The sequence below is a fragment of the Xiphophorus hellerii genome, chromosome 14 (genome assembly GCF_003331165.1).
Source record: "Xiphophorus hellerii strain 12219 chromosome 14, Xiphophorus_hellerii-4.1, whole genome shotgun sequence".
NCBI lineage: Eukaryota > Metazoa > Chordata > Actinopteri > Cyprinodontiformes > Poeciliidae > Xiphophorus > Xiphophorus hellerii.
Window position 1 is genome coordinate 2,355,405 of NC_045685.1, and position 22,500 is coordinate 2,377,904.

A 22,500-nucleotide genomic window follows, 5' to 3' on the forward strand; every position below is an offset into this window, starting at 1 on the left:
TTACCAGCCTTAGACTGTATAATGAGCTCTGTAGATGAGCAGTTCCACCAAGTGTTTGCTAATTGCCACTAGCTAGTCTGAAGGAGCTGAGTGGGGTAGGGCTGCTCTGTGAGGCGTCTCTGAGGAGGTGGAGTGACATCCACCCTGACGTTTTGCACAGCTGAATGGCTGCCACGAAAGGATTTCTCAAACATGGTCACACCCCCAGGCATGATTCTGATAAGGAATAACATTATAATGCGACGTAAAGCTCAAAAAAGTGGATTTTACATAATACTGCCCCTTTAAACAGCACATCAGAGCCTGTAAATGAACATGCATGGACATGTTACTAAACTGACAGTAATTCTAGAACATCTGGGAGTTCTTATGGGAATCTGTGAAAACACAAGTGTTCTCCAAGTCTGCTGTATCTGAACTGGACCTCTGCTGCGACTCACTTGTTTTTCCGTTTGCACACACACACAACGGTAATCACAATGGCGGCGACGACGACAACCGGGACCAAGACTGCAATTAGGATTATCCACTTGGTTGCTGCAAGAAACAACAAAGACATTTCAATGAGAAACCGCCCTACTATTACACTCTACTGCTCGCACCGAACAAAAACAGCAGCAACATGAACAGCTAACCGCTGGTTGAGCTGCATGTAGAAAACAAAATGGAATCCTTTCATTAGCTTCAGGGCTTCAGTGTTGACTCAGTTCGTGAGGATAAAGTTGAGCAGCTCTTACCCAGCCCTCCTGAAGCCCCAGTAACCTCCATCTCACAGATCTGGCCATAGAAGCCTTCTGGACATGCACATGTGTAGGCGTTGTTGTTGGCTGTCACACATGTTCCTCCGTTCAGACAGGGATAACTGAGGCAGGGACTTGCTGCATGAAGGAAGAACACAGATGAGCTTCCAAAAGAAGAGTAGCAGTGATATTATCAGCTAAGGTGTTCACTGAAGCAGACATTTTGCTCATCTTTACTGTTTAACACATTACAGTAAAACTACAAGCTAAACCGGTTCCAGAAACATATGTAGTGGATAAGCTAATGCAAATTATGCAATTTTTACAGTGACATCTGGGGTTAAAGTTCATGCCTCCCCCAGACAAGATGCCGCCCTGGGTGGTTGCCCATATCGGAAACCACTAAAGAAACACATCGCAATCCATGTGGGCAAGTTTGAGAAAGCTAACAAACACTCCAGCTTTTTGAGACAAGTTAAAAACTTCCAGTCAGTTTTGTGAATTTTTTCTCTTAAACAACAAACCTTTGAAGCAGTCTCGCTTTAAGTCGAAGATGGTGCAGACATGACCCTCCTGGCAGCTCTTGGGTTGGCACACGGCTCCCCTGCTGGTACACTCGCACGACTGAGAGCAGTCTTCAGTGACAAACTTCTCATTCAGCTGCAGGATGGAGAGAGAAAAGATGAAACAAATATCCATAGAGACGCACAAACATGGATACCATGGGTGTGATAAGGCGGGGGCGGCTCACAGGGTAGTATCTGTTGAGGAAGGTGCAGCCACACTTTGGGTACGGCACACAGATCCCCTCGCTCATGACGAAACCAGAGGCACACTGGCACCCTTCCATACAGGAAGTGATGTCACATTCAGCGGGTGCTGCCAGGTCGGCGCAGGACGATGGACAGGCCGTCATGCACTGGGAGTAGGAGCTGTTGGCACCACAAGCCAGGGCTGCAACCCAAACACAGTCAGTCAGATTTGTGAGGGCGTTTGTGGCGGCGGGGCCAGGCTCCTCTTCCCCGTGTCTGCAGATTATTAATCTTACCGCAGTTCAGATTCTGCCTCCAGGCTCCCAGTTTAACTCCAGCCTCCTGACAGGCGGTGGCGTACGCCTCGTAGCTGCCGCAGCGCAGCTCCTCGCTGCCCTCCTCAGCGCACAGGTCAAACACACAGTCACTAGAAGGACAGACACACACATCGAACATGAGCAACACCTCATGCATGGTTCCACATGGTGCCCACAGGATGACTCACTCCTGGTAGGGTTGGGGTTCCACAGTGTCATGGCAGGCCACAAACGGCCCCTGAGGGTCTGACAGGGCTCCGCACTTTTTCACGCTGTTGTAGTCGATGAGTTGAGACGTGGAGCAGTCAGACGTCTCAAATCCCGACTCTGGGTCCGTCTCCACCTCTCGCCTGGAGAAGGACAGAGGTTTGGGTTAAATGTGACTGACTGCTCAGGCGCACTCATCTGGGTAAAAACTGTGACTAAGGCAAATCTTGAATCATTTCAGTGTGTTTGCTGTAGGCCTACGCTGGCCTATTATGTAATCTGCACATTTTTATTCTGGATTTTTCTAGGAGTGATGTGATAGTCAAAGTAACTGTTCCGCTGCAAAAACTAAAGAGACATTTTTGTTTTTTCAGAGGTTTTAAAATCTGCCTTCTATGAAACACGCAGTGATATATGCGAAGTGGGTACTGCACTTCAACATGTTAATTTCGATTAATTAATTACGTAGATTTTGAGTTTTAAGTTGGAACCTTTGTATTGATACGTTTCCCGTACACCCATAAATCTGACGGACAGGTGAGAACAGTAAAACACAAATCACAAAGCTGCCTGTGCCGGCCCACTGGGGTTCATGATGGCTTCACAAAACAATCTGACTGGATTCTGGAAAAGATTATTGTTGTGTTCAAGTCGTGCTGAAATGAGCTACGCTATCAGTGAATCTATTCAAAACTAAAATGGCATCTCAATGCTAAACATGTAGTAGCAGCACAGACGTGTCCAATGCTAATGTCAGCATTTCTACATGAATCATCAGGAGTTCCTGAAACTCTGGAAAGATGAACAGAAAGAATATAACTGTGTTCTAATTTGACGGTTGAAGAACCTGAGCAACGGATTAAACTATAAATATATTTGTTGTTGAGCTCATATGTCTTTTATTCAATAATTTAGTAGCAAAAAGGATTTTGAATTGAAAATGTTGCCTAATTAAAATTTTTCATCAAGTCCCACTGCTACTGTGAAAGGTTTATTGTGCCACTAAATCCAGCCGTCCTGGTGATGTTAAGGCGTCTGAGTTAGCATCCAGATCAGAACCCCGTGAAAGAGGATTTTGTATCTCGGTGGAAAATCCCTGATTAAATAAAGAGTACATGGAGTCTTAGAGAAGCAGTTACAACGCTGCCTCAGTTTCTCTTCATCAGGTTTCCCTTTCAGGCTGACATTAATAAAACATGTTGAGCCGGCATCAGATCTGGCAGGATGTCCAATCTGTTAAAACAACCAACAGAATGATGAAGCCTAAACTTTCTGATAGCCATCATATCTATAGAATCCTGTTCTCATATCAATTCGTCATTTAAAATGAGATTGTTTACAAGTCTCTGTGTTACCAGACTTCTTGTATTTACTAGGAATGCACCGATTGCAGTTTTCAGGACGATCTCCTTCCTTAAAAAGCCTGACCCGCAGATATCAATGGATCCACTAGTCTTGTTTCAACTACTAACTACACACATGTGGCCTGGTGGACGTGTGTGTCACTCAGCCTCTCTCATGGCAGAGCAAAAGGGGACATCGAGTAAATACTCATCAGTATTTACGATGAGGAAGGTTCACATAGAAAAATCCTCATCAACTAACGCGAACAGAAGCGGTTCTCCTACCTGTGGACATGAACGGCCGTCTGGACATCAGCGATCTCCAGCCCATCACCAACTCGGTCGTTGGTTCTCCAGCTTTCTCCAAACTCATTCAAACTCCTGACAATTGTCCCATCGGGTTTCATGTACTCGTTTCTGGTGATGCCATCATAGTTTCCACACAGTCCTCTGACAGAGTGCCTGTATGTGCTGGGGAGCTCAATTTCTGGAGGAACCAAGAGGGAAAATGGAAGTGACGGCATTGATACGCAGGCTGAAGGTAGGTCTCAGTATGTGAGGCAGATACTTTACCTCCACGGATGTTGCCGTCAAAGCGTACTGTGAGTCCAAAGTCTGTGGAAAGCTGGACTTCCTTGGAGTTCATCGTGATCGTCAAGCCCCTGACCGGACTGAGAGGAGGTGTGACACGCTCTCCGTTCACCTGAAGGAAATAAGAGTCAATGACTTTTGGTTTTCTTTGCAGAAAAAGGTTCCACTGATGCACGCTTTCCTCCAGAACTCACCAGGATAACCTTCTTCTGTAGGAAACGAACGCTGACGCCGTAGACGTCAACATACATCTGATCCAGGAGGGACATTCTCTTGTTCCCACCTCGCCTGATGTTCTTCCCTCTCACCAGCAGGGGAACCTGGGAGTCCAGGAGATTGTGGCCTTGAGTCAGGACGTAGGTGTAAGCTCCTTGGAAGTGATGTTTGAAGCCATCGAACGTCCTGTGGTGAGGGTCTCCGGTGATGCTGCACCGGTCAAACTCTACAGAGGAGGACGATGGCAAAGAGTCGGTTAAATACAGAAACTAAACTGCCTTCTACCAGGAATCAACACGTCTCTGAGCTGCACATGTCTGATATTTCTAGGATGGTTAAGTGTTGAACTCACTGCTGGGCTGGCAGTAGACCTCGCCGTGTTTGTCCAGGGCACACACTGAGTTTGAGTTACAGATGTGGTTTTTACATGTGATTCCACCACCAAGGTTACAAGTACACGACTCAGAACATTTGTCTGTCAGCCATGAGTCTCCCACCTGCACACAAGAAAACGGACACTCAGTCATATTTATCCCATGAACCCCAAGAGACAGTTAAAAAAGCCTAGACAAGAAAAAGCCTAGGCTTTTTTCAAATTTAGAGTGTAAACTCTGTGCTCAAATCCCTCGTTGTTTTCTGTAAACTACAAAATGTATTCCATAGAAACAACAATAGTTTTCCGTCTAAAATTCCCTGGCGCCGTATTACTGAACATTCCAGGCTGATGTTCGCTGTCGAACTCACGTCATGGTACTCTCCGTCCGAGTCCACACAGCCGCACTTATCCAGAGGAACACACTTGTCATCACTGAGGACGTAACCGGCGTTGCACTGACAGCCTTCCACGCAGGTGGTTGGTGGAAGGTGGCAGAATATGGGGAAGAGGTCAGAGCAGGTGGGAGGGCAGGCCGGAGTACAGTCTGAGTAGTGGCTGTTCGTGGGACACGGCATCGCTGTGAAGAGCAAGGAGCGTTCAGCGTAAAGCGCTGACCTCTGAGCTGGACCGTGACTCATCAGCGCGAATGAAACTTACGACAGAAAGTGCTGTTCCTCCAGCTGATGGTGACGCCGGCGCTCTGGCAGGTGTGGGCGTACGCCTCCACGTTGTCGCACAGCGTCGCCTGCATGCCGTCGTACTCACACATGTCGTAGACGCAGTTACCGATGAAGACCTCGGGGGGCACTAGAGAGTGGCAGGGCTTGAAGCGGTCAGACATGATGACCTCAGCACACTGAGCCGAATACAGATCCTCTTCTTCTGTGGTGCAGTTGGGGTGGATGTTGGGACGCGTGTCCGGCTGACAGCTACAGACAAAAAAATCCGCTCAGCTTTACTAAATGTCCCTTTTGCTTTGCAAACACAGAAATATCCTAGAGTGCAGTTGCTATGTATTTTTATATTTGCTGAAAAAAAGCTACGCACCATTCAGATAGTTCCAGTTAATCGGATTTGGTCGACACTTACCCAGGATCGCTGTCTCCATCCGATTTCCAGCTGTTGCCCAGTTCAATCACGTCCTTGGCTGGTCTCTTATCAGGCATCAGATTATCATCAGAGCTGTCGTGGTTGTAGTTCCCACACATGCCACACACCTGGTCAAATCAGAAACCGAGTTTCAGAAAGCACTCTATACGCTGATCTCACAAATAACAGAGTAAAAGATGTAAAACGCTCTCTCTACCTTGTTGAAGTATTCTCCAGGTATGGTGACTTCCAGGTGATGGACTCCATCAAACTTCACCTGGAGGCCAAAGTTTGTGTCCAGGAGGCTGTAGGATCCGCTGGTTATCACCTTGGCTCCAGCTGCATCTATGGTGAGCGGGGTTCGCACACGCCGCTCATTCAGCTGAAACATGACACGATGAAATGAGACGCTGGATATGGTTTTCTTTTCTTTCTTTTTTTTTTTTTTGCTGGCTTTATATCATCCATGCTCGTGTCAGTGAGTTTGAGTTACCAGAACTCTGCGGCCCTTCTGGAGCTCAACCACGGTGTCGTGAGGCAGGTAGACCCTGATGTAGCGGAGGTAGGAGGCCTCTGGCTGACCACGCTCCTCGTTTTTAGCCACCACTTTGAAGGGAGTTACCATGCTGCTGTTGCACACCTGTAGGATTTAGACAATATGCATGCAATGAACATGTCTGATTGTCTCTAAATGACCTCAGTATGACCTCAGACAATAATGCTTCATCATATGAGTCACGAAAACATTGGGATTAATTAAGTATTTTTCAACTGAAGCCATAAATAGACAAGTTTCAAATTCTATAGTAACTTCTGAGTCAATATCAGGGAGATTTATTTAGTCACTCTGTGTGTGTCACTCTTCTCACTTCCTGCTGAAATGCCGTTCATTCTGCTGCATCCCAATCAATATTATTTCAAATAATTTTTAAAAAATCTGAAAAAGTTAAGACTGTATAGCTCAGTTTAATAAGCATCATGGCTTCTGTGGCGCTCTGCTCAATCAGACTACAGATAATATATAACAACAACTGTTTAAGGATCTTGTTGATGTGCTGAATCCTAAAATCCCATTGGTTTTGCTCAATCAGGTCAACTTTCTGAACTATGGAACAACATGAGCATCAAAATGCAGGACTTGTTCTCACATCTGGAGAATCTGATCAATGAGTGATGAGCAGGAGGAGAGATTCCATCAGGACAGAACAGAGATGGAGAATTTTACACAATGAAGACGTCATGTTCAGTTCACATGTACTTACATTTATCAGTGTTTATTATTCAATTTACAGAAATCCAAGTTTGTAACATTTAATTAATTCACTCTGTTATAAAATAATTCGTTTTTTTCTCCTAAAACCTTTTTTGGATGAGAAATATTTACAGAAATGAACTGATAATGTCACAAAAATGTAATCAATTTAGTCAGAAGATTGAATTTCTCTGAATCAAATTACAATAAAAACCTGACCTGACTGAGAAACATGGATGTCACTTTTGGATTCAGTGGTGCAAAATAGTCCTAATTCAGTTAAAACATAGACAACTTCCAAAAAATATTTAATTTTAATCCAGTGTAATTAAAGCCTTTTTCCCCCAAGTAATTTACTTTAGACTGCATGGTTGTCAGTCTTGGAACTGAATCAGTTTGATAATGTTAATGTCAGTCTAGACTAGAGAGCAGAGAACAGGCTGTCTACTACTGGGATGAGTCAGGAAGCTGATTATTCCTCACCTCCACCAGTGTGTATGTGCAGGTACCCATGAACGTGTGCATCACACCGTCGAAAGTGTAATAGTGTGGATCTCCAGCTACATGACACACTCCTTTACCTGGGGAAGGAAGAGGAAGTGATGTAACTGTGGCAGAGCCACTGGGATGCAGGAACAGATGCCTGGGATGAGTGTGTGTTTCCAGGTTACCTGTAGAGTGACAGCCCAGAACTCCCTCCACCACCTTGCACTCCTGCGCCGGACTGCACCGCCACGGCTCACAAGTGACATTGAGATTCCCGTTACACTTACAGCGCTCCGAACAGTCAGTCTCAGTGAACCAGGTGTCTCCAACCTGAACACACACACACACACCCACATGTTCAACTCCTGCCAAGAGTCACAAAGGTTTTCTATTCTTGCAGTGAATACCCACCGGTCTGTATTTCCCATCTTCATCTGTACATCCACACTCACTGAGTGGGACACACTTGTCTCCGCTGAGGACCAGGCCCTCGTTACACACACAGCCCTCCACACAGGGGTGGCTGCAGGAGCCCCCGGGACCTGCAGGGTCCTGGCAGCTGGGCTGAGGGCAGGCGGAAGTACACGGCTCATAATGACTGCCGGCCGGGCACTTCAGAGCTGCAGGGGGAGGAAAGGCAGAGAAGGCAACTCTTAAAAACCTGGACGAACTCTGTAACCAGGAGCTCCGTCAACTTAACTCAAAAACACCACACACTGACTGCGTTATAAATTCGGTCACCACTAAAGTGACTTGCTCTCATTTGAACCTCTCACTGGTCTCTTTTATTCAGCTACACTGCAGTATTAAAGTGGCACAAGACAAGGGGGAAATGACTAAAAACTGCACAAACTGAACAGCTGCCAGGTTAGAATCAGGCTTTATGGCTTCGTTTCTACTACAGTTTGTTTACTAACAAAACAGACTGAAAGAAATAACTGAAGGAAATTGTCAAGATGTAAAATCTCTTTTCATATTCATGTGTCACATAAATATGACAACTCTCTACACAATCTGATATTTTTCCTTTGGTTTTGCTGCTTATGTTGTTCAGCATGGTTGTCTTCCTGTTCATGCAGCTCTTATCATGTCTTCTTGATGTCCTCAGCTCTCAGGATTTCTACTCCTACCTCACTTATTACGTATGTAAAGGTGGCATTACGTATTTTTCAGGCACGTATTCCATTTTATAGCACAATCATATGTTATCTTCAGGTGTTGTCAAAATGCTGCATATAAAAATGACTCAAAAAAAACTTAACTGTGCCTTAAAATCGTCCTCTGTCTCTTTAAGAAGCTCCCATTCTTTCCGACAACCCCCTTTCAGCACGTCATCACAACAGCGCTTCTCCAGTATGCCATTTACAATCATTATTAGGAGCATTGGACTGAGAAATAGCTCCTATCATGAGATCAGCAGCTGTACAGTTCATCAGGTGTTTGCTAATTGCTGCTGCCACTAGTCTGGAGGAGCTGAGAGGGGAAGGGATGCTCTGTGAGGCGGAAGCTCGGCTGGAAACTACGGCTTCAAGGAGGAGCGTTGTGGAAATTGGTGAGACCAAGCGTTTAGGCACCCCTGAGTGGTTGCCATGGGAAATTAAAAGATTTCGCAAACATGCATGAAAGAATCAAGGCAACACTCCTGGTATGTTTTTGGTGAGAATAATATTATAACATGATGCAAATCTCATAAAGTGTGTGTGTTGTTGTTTTTTTTTTATAATGCGTCCCCTTTAAAGTTTTACTGCCAGAATTGTTCCAGAGTAGTTCAGATGTCAGACAGCAAAATACAATATGTGGTACACGCCCAATAAACTGGTGGAAAGAACGTGGTTTATAGCAATCTAATTAGATGGCAGACATAATGGTAAAACCAGCAGAGTACTGGTTGGTGAAGATTATATGAGAGGCTTGTATAATGAAAAATAGTTCTCTTCATGGCCCCACCCGTCCACTGAAAAAACAATTCGGTCAAGTCAAATAGAGTCATAGGAAGAATCATACCAATAACTTCACTGGATATTCAATGGGCAACTCAAGAGATAAACCCGTAGAAGCATCAGCATGTGATGGTATAGGAATCACCAGTAAAGAGTAAAGAGTTGGCCTGGTGGAGACGACTTCAGGCTGAGGCAGACTTACGACAGAAGGTGTTGTCTCTCCAGTGGATGGGGACTCCTGCAGCAGCACACATGTCAGCGTAGCTCTCAATGGCCTGGCACAGGGCCACGGTCTGGCCGCCGGTGGCACACAGGTCATACACACAGTTCTCAAAGAAGGATTCGGGCGGGACGACAGAGTGGCATGGCTTGAAGATTCCTGAGGAGGAGATGAGAAACAGGGAGCTGGTGAGCATCACGTTCGTCATCCTGTTAGACTCTCAGACCAAACAGACTAGATCACTATTTATTATTCTGACTGTTTTTCATCTCCAAGACCTTTATGACTCAAGAGATTGAAATATCAAAGCACACTAAAGTCACATTATGTAAAACCCTATGAAGTCCAATATATTACGTATTTTAAACTTTTGTTTTGTCACCTGACCACCCCTCACATGTGTGTGTGTGCGTGGGCGTGTGTGTGTTTAGGTTTGTGAGCATTAGTGTGAGTGAACCAACCATTGGGATCAGTGATCATTCCACAGCTGGTGGGCTTCTGGGCCTCTTCCTTCACATCTTCATCACAGTCCTCCTCTCCTCCACCGTTAGTGCAGCTGCAAAAAAAAACAAACAAAAAAAAAACATTCATTAGAAAAGAACGAGATCGGTTTCCATGTTTCTGGAGACGCTACAGGCTGCAGACATTCCAGCTTCTACAGAGACAGACGAAATGAGGGAAGAATTTTGCTAATGTTTAATGAAATCTGGACCAGAAAGTAAAATACTCATCACTCACTCAGGCCGTGGGTCAGGCACCTGCCAGCTGTCTCCCAGGTCGTTGGTGTTAGAAGCTGCTGTATTGTCTGGTTTCAAGTTGTCGTCTTTGGGCTCGCCGTTAAAATTTCCTGTCAGCAGCAGAGACATTTTTATTACTTACAGAATGATGCACTTTGAGATTTTCTTCATCTGCTGTCTGAGAAGAAGTTAAAATAATTCACTAATGCGTTTCTTACCACACATGCCACAAAGAAGGCCGTTGTAAGAAGTTGGAACGGAGACGTCTGCGTGGTGATTCCCATCAAACCGAACCCTCAGCCCAAACGATGTTTCCAGAACCACAAACTTTCCACTCAGGTAGATCTGAACCCCACTGATGGAGGTAAAGGGTGGAACAACTAAAGTCCCATTGACCTGAAGAGAAAAGTCGCATTTATGAAGCAGCACAGAAAGCAGTGCTTTTTACTCTCACTTGACAGAAATTCACTGTTAAATAAAGCGAATCCTGCCAGTTTCCAGTGGTTGTACTTGCGGTTCAGACCTGGACTTTGCGGCCTTTGCCAAGGATGAAAGTCACGCCGTTCACGTTGATGACCACAGCTCGGACGTAGGAGATCTTCTTGTTACTCCCTCTGTGCTCATTCATGGTGTCCACGGTGAAGTACGGCAACCCGGAGGACTCGTTGCAGGGCTTGGTTAGTGTGTAGGAGCAAGCACCCATGTAATTGTGGGTTTCCTTATCAAAGGTGGTGTAGTGAGGATCTCCAGACACTGAACAGATTCCATTTCCTAAGAAAGAGAGGTTGGAATTGAACCTCCAGACACCCAGCCTTGAAAACGATGCTTTTCTGTTACTGTGACTTGACAGAGCAGAAACTGACTTATATATATATATATATATATATATATATATATATATATATATATATATATATATATATATATATATATATATATATATATATATGTAATAAACATACATAACCTGAACTACATTCAGGTTATGTATGTGCTTAAGCTTCATTCTGTCCACGCACGGCTTACATCAGTCATTTTGTGCAGTGGTGGATTCCCCAGTGACCCGTTATGATGATGGTGTGGTCCTAACATTTTAGTGTGCAGCTGTATTTAATGATATCAACTTTAACTGTATTTTAAAAGTAAAGTTCAGCGAAAATGCATCATCCTCAGTCAGATTCACCAACCATAAAGAAAAAAACTCCCTCTTTTTTTGATGGTGTAAATTGTACAAACATATTTCCAGCTTTGATCTAGACTTGTGCATCCAACCTGACTCACAAAGGATAACATCCAGGAAAATAGGTTGCAGAAAAAACGTTAAGATCAATATCACCACATGTGCATGTCCACAGACGACATTCATATTTCATAGCGTGGTGAATATGTGTCAGTTTGACTGTTTTTAACTTACCCAGAGGTCGGCATTCATACTGTCCGTCGTGCAGCTGGCAGCTCTCAGTGCCGGGTCTGCAGCTGGTGTTATAACATTGGAGCAAACCTCCTTCCTGACACTCACACTTCTGCTCACAACCCTCCAAGTACCAGTCCTCTCCAACCTGAAAACCATACGGACAAATAAATACTGATTTACTACTGCTTCAATGTGAAGAACAGCTTTCTTAAATTACTTTTTATCTTGATATTTTTAGACATGTAGAGAGCCTGCTCCTTAAAATGTGTTATGTGCACCGACAAGGATCTTTCTAGGCAATTCTCACAAAGAGGCTTTGAGCTTCTAGCTTTTCCTTCTCATTGGCACCTTTGTCTCACATTAACCAAACAGTTGAATAGCTGACAAGCTATTATTATTATTTTTATATTACAAAGATTCCATAGAAGGAACAAGTCAGAGTGAATCGGTTAAAAACTGGTTCCACTTACAGGATAGTAAGTCCCACTGGCGTCCACACAGCCACAGTCTTTCAACGCAACACATCTGTCATCGCTGAGGATGAAGCCTGGGTTACACTCACAGCCCTCCACACACACGTCCTTACAGCCAGGCGGGCCGGACACACCCAGACAAGTTTCAGGACAGGAGCTCACACACAGGGAGTATGAGCTGTTAGGAGGACAGGCCAGGGCTGCGTGGACAAACACACCGAGGACAAACAAAATGGTGGACAAAGGGAAGGCAGAATTAAAAGATTAAGGGAATAGAGAAGGGTGGGTGGATAAAGGTAAAATAGGGAACAAAAAAGAGAAAAACAATCAATAAGTTGTGTGGATAATAAACCAGATAAAGAATATTTGATTCTCATTTGATCAACACAGTTCTTATGTTTTGATGATGAAACCTCAAACCTGTTCTATAGCAAACATTGGAAAATGTTTGTTTTAAATATAGTTAATATTTGATCTCCATAATACAACTCCTCGCATACGTCTTCTAGTTTTGCCTTTTGTCACACTTACAGTAAATGTGTCAGATTGTGAAACCAATAATAGCATCAGACATACTGTATATGACCAGAGCAAATACAAAATGTAGTTTTAAAAAAAAAGTGATTACATTTACAAATTGAAACACTAGTAATAAAAACCCTTGTTAAATCATAATCCACTAAAATTAATTTCTTTAAATTTACTCGCCACAACCAGGCCTGGTTACTGCCTGGCCTCCATAATAAAGTAATCACTGAAATAGACCCTATCTGACAACTTGAAGTAGGTAAAGAGCTCAAATGATCTCGCTCTTCAAAACATGTTGAAAACATCCAATTATGAACTGTAAGACAAAATTCATATGACTTGCAATCTGAAGTGATTGCAAGTAATCTTGCAAATCCCTGCATAAACAGGGATTCAATTCATCAAAAATAATTTTAATGAAGTTTAAATTAATTTAGAGAACTTATAAAAGGAAACCAAGAAGCTCAAAACAAAAATACTTTTATTGCAAGGGGAAGTTTGATGTGTGAGGCTCTCATTTGTTGATAGGACAAAGCTCTAAAAACAGAAACTCAGCCCAGCTTTGTGTACTGAAACAACACTGCAGCTGATCCTGCATTAAGCCCTGCAGTCACAGGCTTAAGCGCTAAGGCTAACAACCTGAAGAGAAGCTGTTCTTTTTACATAACTCTTGAGTATGCCTGACAGAAACTCGTCTGTCTGGATTAAATTAGCTTTATCTCTAAGTCAGTAGAGATAATCGTTTATTAATGTAGTTCATTAATATATTTAACTTGACCTGATGCAACAAACGTATGTAATATTTCTGTAAATGTGAACGCAATGGATTAAGCATATCAGTTAAACAGATTTTTAAACCATTTTTAGGGATATTATCGGCATGGTTATTGGTATCGGCCGATATTTGCTGTAAAATTTAATATCAGACATCGGCTATTCTGTCAAAAAATCTCACCGATATAAAAGGTGTTGTTTTTAAATGACAAACCAGTGACAGTGATGCACAACGTCAAATTTGCACTGTTGGAGTGTTGTCATTGTCTTAGAGAGCAAATGTCATGAATAAATTAGACATTAAACATAATGCAAGTTGAAAGTGTTGCATCATTTTCAGCCTCATTTTTAGCATTTGCATTTAGTAGCAGGCTAAATTGACAAAAATAATGCAGTATTTTAATTCCACAGTAGAGAAAGCCATAAAGTTTCAGTAAGTAGGTATAGGAAAAAAATATTTGTATTGGTATTGGTTATCGGCTAAATGATAAGTAGTATATCAGCATATTGGATATTGACCAAAAATCCAATATTGTGCATCCCTACCATTTTTACATTTTTGGATGCTAACATATAGCTAACAGGTACATTTGTGTTAGAGGGGTTTACCATAGACTAGCCCACTTTTAAACCCTCTATAAAATGAACAAGTCAGGTTTATCTTCTCACATCTGTTTTAGTTCAGGCTGACTCACAGCAGAACACCAACGGCGGCCAGGAAAAAAAACAAACCCTAATGAATAATGTACTGATACTTGAGCTGCAGACCTGAGAGAACCAAGCTGCAGGTCCGGTATCATCATACCAGCCAGGACTCTCACTGACTTTTAGATGAAAACAGACAAGTTCACTGCAATGATTTGGGATCAGTTCACCTAGCATAACACACAAATGTTCCCTTTGCTGCTTTTGTATGACCCCAGAACTAAAAGTGGTTTATCAGAAATATTTCCACACATATCTCTGTAACACATGTAACATTGCATAGATTTAGTAAGACTAAACCACTTATCAGAACATCTGATTTGTGTCCTCAGTGCTGAACTGAGAAGACAACAGCTCTCTTGGGAAACTTACGGCAGAAGTCTGGAGTTCTCCACTGGTGCACCGTGGCTCCAGCACTCTGGCATGCATCAGTGTAAGCTTGCAGCTGGTCACACAGCACATGATGCTGGCCGTTGAACTGGCACATGTCGTAAACACAGCTTCTGAAGAACGACGTGGGATCTACAAGAGCGATGCAGTCCCTGAAGAAAAGAAAAACACACTTAGGGACGATCGAAGATCGAAGGAGGACAATTTTCAGGACAGTCACCAAAAAAGCTGTTAAAATAGAACTCTGTAAGATCACGAGATCACAGGGGAAAGGAGACAGAGCTGAGCACTGATTACTTCAGAAACCCATAAAAAACGTGTGCTTTGTTCTTCACACTGATCCAGTAGTTTCCAAAGGAATTATGGAAGATTCTGTAAAATGTAAATCTAAATTTTTCAAACGTTTCACAACCTAAATCTGTAGCTCATAATGGCAGGAAGGAAAACAAAGATTCTGATTGGTCAGGCCCAGAGCTAATGTCTGTTTTAAGCTCTCAGTTAGTTTCTGCAGCCAGGCCACAGGTGTGAGGTGAGTGTGTGTGTGTGTAGGGGTGTACGGGTGTGTGTGTGTGTGTGTGTGGGGGGGGGGGGGGGGGGGGGGGGGGGGGGGGGGTGGTGGTGCGCGTGTGTGCGCATGGCACGCCCCCTGGTGTCTCTTGTCTGTCTCTGATGATGCCAGAATTTATGACTTTATTTGGAAGGATTTAGTGACCTCTAGTGGCTGCTATGTGTGCATAGATATGAAGCCATTAGGTTTCACAAAATAAGATATAAATGTAGTCAGAAGCATGATAAGCCAGCTACATAATGTCTGCCTCAATGCAATAAATGCTTTATTGGGGTTTTTAGTCTTCAGCAGCATTTGATTCCATTCCAAAACAAATCATCCAATCAGTGCAGTTTTAAAGGTTCAGTTGTTGCAAAGCCAAGCATAAAAATATCACATAACTGTATGCACATAAAACCTTCACGGGATTATTGCCGTCATAAAACTTCTCGTTTATCTGCAACATGCAATTTAAAGCATCAAAACCGGACAGAAAGCTGCTGACGCTGCGGAGGAAAGGGAGTTCCCACTGACATAAAGATCTGGTGAAAGATACACACCAAAGAGTTCAAGATGAACGCTAACGGGATACTCAATGTTCTCTGTACAGCTCAAAGTACAGCTGTCCTGTTGAATCACTGATAAAAAAAAAAAGGTTCTTAATGTTGTGTCTCACCTGAAGGGTCCAGCAGGATCTGTTATTTTGCCACATTTGTCTGGTTTCACCAACTCAGCCTCCAGGCTGGGGTCGCAGTCTGGGTCCGGCTTTGAGCCTTGGGTGCATCTACACAAACAACAGCCATCAAAATCAGCATGGATTTAATGAAAACAACATGTTATATACTGTACAGCATGTCAGAGCAGGAAGAGACTGTTGAGAAACAAATTGAAATCGCCTAATAAAATTTATTTTAATGTTTTTATTTCATGTTTTTTACAATGCGCACATGGCGTTATCAGCGCATTATGATTATGAGCTAAATGTATCAGTTGAATGTTAATAAACTCACCTCTCATCCTCGTCCTCGTTCGTCTGCCAGCTGTTTCCAAAGTCATTGACGTTTTCTACCGGAGAGCCGTTTGGTTTAGTGAAGTCATTGTTTGGGTTCCCATCGTAGTCGCCACAGAGACCACACATCTGGTCATAGTAGGAGCTGGATGAACACAAAGGGAAGAGGAGTCCTGAAGCACACGAGCCAGACAATCTTTAATGAAATATACTGTATATGTATAAGCAAGATTTGATCCAGGAATGCTTCAACTTCTGGCTTATTTCAGAGAAGTATTGAAACACAGCCGCTAAGCTACTGAGCAGGTCAACACTGTGGGAAGAAAAGTTAGACACTTTACATATAATTTATGAAATACATTTATACCAACCTCGGTACTGAGATCTGGGCATAATGATTTCCATCCCAACGAACCCGGAGACCAAAGGTCGTCTCCAAGGTGACGTACTGACCGGCAAGACTGATTGACATGAGAGGAGAGGGGGAGTGAGGGAGAGCCACGCGCACGCCGTTCACCTGCAGGAAAGATGGACGTCGAAAATGAGTTCAACAAGGATGAACTGAACAGAACTGCAGAATAAATATTTCCTGTCATGCTTATATTTAAAGAGCTGCCACAGTTAAAAATTGAAAAATAATAAAGTAGCCGAAGAAGAAGAACAAATACTGGTTTGAACAAGTAAATTCAGTGAACCAGAGGAATAAAACAGACACAGAGAGAATAGCACATACGGTTGATGTGTGGTGACGACAATTTAGATATTCTCTAGGAGGAATATTAGCCACTACACTGGTCAACAGCCAAAAATTGTCCAGGGTTTTTCAACTGTTTTAGGGTCAAGTTGATGAGCTGAATCCTAAAATCCCATTGGTTTTGCTCAATCAGGTCAACTTTCTGAACTATGGAGCAACATGAGCATCAAAATGCAGGACTTGTTCTCACATCTGGATCGGTTTCCTGAGAATTTTACACAATGAAGATGTAATGTTCAATTCACATGTACCTACCCTTATCAGTGCTTATTATTACATTTACGCAAATCCAAGTTTGTAACATTTAATTAATACACTCTGTTAGAAAACATTTTTTTCTCCTAGAACCTTTTTTTGGGTGAGAAATATTAACAGAAATGAACTGATAATGTCACAAAAATATCGTCGATTTAGTGAGAAGATCAAATTTCTCTAAATCAAAATAGAATAAAAACCTGACCTGATTGAAAAAAATGGATTTCATTTTTGGATTCAGTGTTGCAAAATAGTCCTAGTTCAGTTGAAAAAACAAAAAGTATTTTTCTGTAACCCAGTGCTATGCTAACAATGAATGCAGTGGAAGCTACAGTACAGACCAGAGTTCTCCTGGACTTCATCAGGGTGACGGTGATTCCATTCACAGTGATGTAGAGTTTCCTCAGGTAGGACAGGCCTGGTCCTCCCCGCTCCTCATTCTTGGCCTCCACAGAGAACCAAGGACCTGCACAAGTAACAGTCACGTCTCTCCGATGTTCTCACTCTGGATTTATTTACCACTCACTCGTTTTACTGGATGTTACAATTGCTGCTAACAAATAAGTTGCAGAAACTTCTCATACATTCAGAGATACGGAGCAGCAGCAACACATTTGGTCACATTTTCATGTGACCATCTATTCATATCTTTTTAAGTTTTTCTGACTAATCTTACAAACAAAGGCAGAAAGTGTAAGTACAGCAAAAAACCCTTTTGGTTTAGTATTAAATGATGTAAACATGAAGCAGCATTGTTCCTACCTGTCTTGTTCTCGCACGTCCTGGCCAGTGTGTAAGTGCAGGTTCCCATAAAGCTGTAGAACTTCTTGTCAAACGTGTTGTAGTGGGGATCCCCAGAAACCACGCAGTCCTGTGAGCCTGAGCAAGCATGGAAAAAACTTCAAGAGCCAAAGCTAGAGCAATCAGCAAAGCATGAACAAATTCTTTCTTTGTTGTCAGAATGAGTCAGCTTCGCCGAGCCATGTCCAGCAGTTGTTCTGCTGGCCTAAGTCTGTGGCACTCTGCTTCTTTCTGATGCTACTCTCCACTCATGCAAGATTTAAAGTTATAGCTTCTATTAACTAACTGGCGTTACTCAACCAGAGAGGGATCTTTCAAATTTTGAAGTTAAATTTGAATAACATAAGCTATAGATCAACTGGAATTGCTTATGCTCCTTTTTATTTACTAAGATGTTCAAGATTTTTCAAGTTCTCAGCTGGAGATACGAAAGATCAACTCTGAAGTCAAAGTTCTGACCTGGAAAATTGGACTTCAAAATCCAATATGGCTACCACACATATGTAGTAACCAATTTGGCAAATGGCAACTATAACTTCATCATTGCCAGAGCATTATGTATAATTTTTCAAATTAAATTTACAGAACAGTGTTGCAGTCTTGCTGACTGTTATCCACATTCACACAGACAGATTTCTTTTGGTCTACAGAGTGTTTGAGAGTGCAGATTGTTTTATTGGTCGAACCATTCACCACCTTCAGATGATATGATCTGTGTGTGTGTATTTACCGGTGGGATAGCAGCCCAAATCTCCATCTTGCATTTTGCACTCATGCATCGGGGGACACTCTGACGCCTCACAGGTAACAAATGGAGCATTACACTTGCACTTCAGTTTACAGTCCTCCAAATAGAACTCCTCTCCAGGCTGAAACAGATAAAAAAAGTTGTAAATCTCACAAGGAGTAAGATTTTGCCAGCTAGGTAGGTGTTCTCTGACCATTTAACAAGGTCGATTTGTTCATTTGGATAAGAAACAAAAAAACCTCAGTTATGCTAACTTATCGATAAGCCAATGTATCAATACGCATTTATTTGTGAAAAATGTTCTCAATTAAGCTGAGTCAACAAATGTAAGTCCTATCATGCCAAACTCTATTTACCTCGTAATACTGGCCATTTGTGTGACTGCAGCCACAAGTATTACTTGGTACACACTTGCCAGCACTTAGCACATAACCAGGATCACACACACACGCCTCAGAGCACGGTCCGCCACAGGAGGAAGGTTTTCCAGAGCAGGTCTCCTGACAGGGGTCAGCACAGGGCTCATAGTGGCTGTTAGGGAGGCATTTCAGCGCTAAGGGAAAAAAAACAAAAAACAGCCATTAAAAATTATACAGAACATGAAGCATGCAAACTTTGCTAAACTATAATCTGAGTGTTTTACAGATTTAGACAGTTTTACTGATTTAGACCTGAACACCAAAAGGAAGAGAAATGTTTTTTCTCTCTCCATCATGTATGATTTTTGTCTTGGTTTATTTATTCATTGTGATGCTCCACATAATGTTCTCTCTTGTTAGTCTTGTTTTTTCACATGTAATTTTATTTCTACACTTATTTCTGCTCTGTTCATCTCTTACATTCACACAGCTATTGTGAAGCTATTATCCATTCCTTTAATATTGTGATGCTCTCTGTCCTAGATGTTCCCGCTTTCTTCTGATTAGCTCCTCTGCTTGCTATGTCATTCTCCACTATTTCTGTTTATTTATAGATCTAGGGTTTCATTATTCATCTCTGGCTCCTCTCCATGACGACCTGCTCTGAGTCAATGTCCCTGAATCTCTATAAGTATCTTTTATTTAATATTAAAAACTCAGAGGTTTATTTGAATCCATGGATTGTTGCCTGACCGTGGGACCCACAGAAAAAGGCATTTTAACATTTCCCACTTTTTCTATTTCCTGAAGGTGTCTGGTTGGGAGTTTGGAGAGGATGCAGTAAGCAACAATGGAAATAACAAACAGAGACCTCAAAGTACCAAGACAAAACTTAGTACATTAATAAAGCTCATTGATGATACTATAGATCATCTGTTGGAATCTTTGGTAAAATCCATTTTGTAGGAACTATTTTTAGCTGGTTAGTATTTTAGCTGAGCATTATAAACCACCACAGTTCACTCTAACCTCCATCTAGACGTTCACAGCTTCAATACTCACGACAAAAAGTTTCATTCCTCCAGGCTCCAATGGCGACTCCACGGTCCTGGCACTCAGTGACATAGGCCTCAATAGCTTCACACAGAATGGGTCTGGCTCCATCCAGCTCACACAAGTCAAACACACAGTCCCTGAAGTAATTCTGTAAACAAACAATTCATTTGCTGAGTTACAATACTAATGGTGTCTCTGATCTAATCTTACATGTGTCACAGAAAGCAGCAGCAACCATTCAGTCACCTCATAAATTACATTGTTTTACATAGCTGTTATAATCTGTGTTTTTTTTTTACAACATCAGTAAAGCTGCCTAGCAGATAAAATGTTCGTACTAGACTCCACATACGTTTGGGTTGACTTTGGGGTGGCATGCAGCAAAGGGGCCGTTTTTATCCAGCAGGATGCCACAGTATCCAGAGCTCTCATAAAGATCCTCCTCTTCTTGATCACATCCAGGAATGGTGGTGTTAGGTTTCTGATTACACCTGTCAATACGAGTTGGGTTCATCAATTAGTATTCATAATGCTAATTGTACTGAACTAAATAAACTGAATCAACCTTACAGAATCAAAAGAAAGATGAATTCATCCGAAAAACCCTAAAGTTAGATTTGAAAACTCATTCATTGTATTTTGAAATTATATATACATATTATTTAAAGAATCAAGGTTTTGTTGGTTTTCAGAATCTGTTTTTATTTGTCCAATACTCACTCTGGATCAGTGTTCCAGCTGTGACCAAAGTCATTTGGATTGCTTGTCAAGGATCCATCTGGTGTACGGAAGTCGTCTTCAGTGTTTCCATTGTAATCTCCACACAGTCCACACAGTTTGTCCTCATAGCTGCAGTTCACAGAAAATATCTGGTTAATACTTCTGTAGTACTGTAAGCCAGTTTAAAGTTTCCTCAGAAATGTTTGTGGCTTTTTGTCTCAATGTCTTATGATGTCTATGAATTTGAGACAAATGAACCAGAAACTGTCTCTGCTTCACTAGAAGAACAGAAGGAAAGACAGAATAAGTTAATAAGAAGTGAGGTCATCACTCACTCCTTGATCACTTTGATGTCCATGAAGTGGTTTCCATCATAGCGAACAGTTAAGCCAAAGTTTGTGGACACGGTGTAATGTATTCCTGACATGAAGACAGAGACACCAGGGGATGGACTCACTGGAAGGTTTACATTGGTCCCATTCACCTGGATGGAAAAAGCAGGTGTGGAAAAACATGAAGAACCATGATATGAAACAGGAAATGTTGTCACTAAAACACAGCAAATGATTTTTTCAATTACCAAAATGAAAACCTTAAACGTAGTAAATAAAATATAAAATATACTGTCAGAAGCAAAAGCTTCATAAATCTCCAAAGATGGTCCAGATGTTCAGAGCAGCTGTGATGACAAAGCTGACTAATCAACAAGTCTAATTCTTAACTTTTTCCTACCTGCACAGTTCCACCTTTGAGAATGGAGATCTTCATCATGTACACATATACATGTACAGCCTTGACATAGGAGATGGTGAGCCTGTTGTATCGGTATTCGTTGTCTGTGTGGACCTCAAAGTACGGCAGACTTGTGGTGTTGCAAGGTGCAGACATCAAATAGCTGCAGTTGCCCATGAAGTTGTATTTGCGTTTGTCGAAGGTTGTGTAGTGAGGATCTCCAGATGCTATGCATGTTGATGTACCTAGAGGAAAGGAAAACTACAAGCTACACATCACACAATTCTTAGCAATGTTTCTGATACATAAGCAGTTTGTTCTAAATGTTCTAATTCATGAAACTTACTTCTGTTACATGATTGAGAGCTAAACAGTTGTTGAAAATGAAAATATTTGAGGCTTACTGAGGCATCATCATTACCTTTAGGATAGCAGCTAGAAACACCATCAACCTCTCGACACTCTTCAGTTGGATCACAGGAGTTATCAACACATTCAAAAGTGTAGTTCCCCAAACAGCGACACAACTTTGAACATCCATTTGCTGATACTAGCTCACCAGGCTGAAATAAGAAGAAAAACAAGGGATCAGCAAAGGACCTCACCTGGAGGAGAACAGCCATAACTTGTTTCTTATTTTTAGTATTTTTTATATTAGATACAGGTTCTCAACCAAATGTAATCTGACCTCATAATAGTTGTTGTCATCATCCAAGCAGCCACATTTATCCAGAGGAACACACTTTCGTCCCTTGAAGACAAATCCAGGTTTGCAGAAGCATCCACTGATGCAGGAACCAGAACAGTTGGTGGAAGGTTCCATGCATGTAGGGATACAAGCTGGACCACAATCTATGTACTCTGCATTAGGTGGACATGGTTCTGTTCACAGAAAGAGGAAAACAGTAGATGAAAACTTTTGTAATGAGGCTGTAAATGGATTAAATTATTTATGTCAAAATTATGAAA

General features: G+C 42.2%; 1 protein-coding gene across 2 annotated transcripts in view; it reads right to left on the bottom strand.

Annotated features, from left to right (window-relative positions):
- Positions 1–22,500, bottom strand: part of zanl (zonadhesin, like) — a 45,753-nt gene that overhangs the window by 1,075 nt on the left and 22,178 nt on the right. For both annotated transcript variants that reach the window (XM_032584111.1, XM_032584110.1), the window contains 40 exons: positions 22,220–22,413; positions 21,953–22,094; positions 21,532–21,776; positions 21,135–21,283; positions 20,800–20,928; positions 20,432–20,570; positions 20,086–20,227; positions 19,021–19,217; positions 18,647–18,785; positions 17,878–17,994; positions 17,457–17,581; positions 16,478–16,623; positions 16,108–16,251; positions 15,774–15,881; positions 14,533–14,702; positions 12,151–12,353; positions 11,681–11,825; positions 10,790–11,037; positions 10,485–10,662; positions 10,268–10,376; positions 9,991–10,085; positions 9,512–9,688; positions 7,781–7,989; positions 7,555–7,699; positions 7,367–7,464; positions 6,125–6,271; positions 5,849–6,013; positions 5,632–5,759; positions 5,200–5,471; positions 4,911–5,119; positions 4,519–4,663; positions 4,145–4,392; positions 3,933–4,062; positions 3,645–3,846; positions 1,998–2,159; positions 1,789–1,919; positions 1,492–1,694; positions 1,265–1,400; positions 738–878; positions 441–537 (listed from right to left, as the gene is read on the bottom strand). In XM_032584111.1, coding sequence (XP_032440002.1) covers positions 441–537; positions 738–878; positions 1,265–1,400; positions 1,492–1,694; positions 1,789–1,919; positions 1,998–2,159; positions 3,645–3,846; positions 3,933–4,062; positions 4,145–4,392; positions 4,519–4,663; positions 4,911–5,119; positions 5,200–5,471; positions 5,632–5,759; positions 5,849–6,013; positions 6,125–6,271; positions 7,367–7,464; positions 7,555–7,699; positions 7,781–7,989; positions 9,512–9,688; positions 9,991–10,085; positions 10,268–10,376; positions 10,485–10,662; positions 10,790–11,037; positions 11,681–11,825; positions 12,151–12,353; positions 14,533–14,702; positions 15,774–15,881; positions 16,108–16,251; positions 16,478–16,623; positions 17,457–17,581; positions 17,878–17,994; positions 18,647–18,785; positions 19,021–19,217; positions 20,086–20,227; positions 20,432–20,570; positions 20,800–20,928; positions 21,135–21,283; positions 21,532–21,776; positions 21,953–22,094; positions 22,220–22,413 — 6,409 coding nt within the window. The remainder of the gene's footprint in view (positions 1–440; positions 538–737; positions 879–1,264; positions 1,401–1,491; positions 1,695–1,788; positions 1,920–1,997; positions 2,160–3,644; positions 3,847–3,932; positions 4,063–4,144; positions 4,393–4,518; positions 4,664–4,910; positions 5,120–5,199; positions 5,472–5,631; positions 5,760–5,848; positions 6,014–6,124; positions 6,272–7,366; positions 7,465–7,554; positions 7,700–7,780; positions 7,990–9,511; positions 9,689–9,990; positions 10,086–10,267; positions 10,377–10,484; positions 10,663–10,789; positions 11,038–11,680; positions 11,826–12,150; positions 12,354–14,532; positions 14,703–15,773; positions 15,882–16,107; positions 16,252–16,477; positions 16,624–17,456; positions 17,582–17,877; positions 17,995–18,646; positions 18,786–19,020; positions 19,218–20,085; positions 20,228–20,431; positions 20,571–20,799; positions 20,929–21,134; positions 21,284–21,531; positions 21,777–21,952; positions 22,095–22,219; positions 22,414–22,500) is intronic.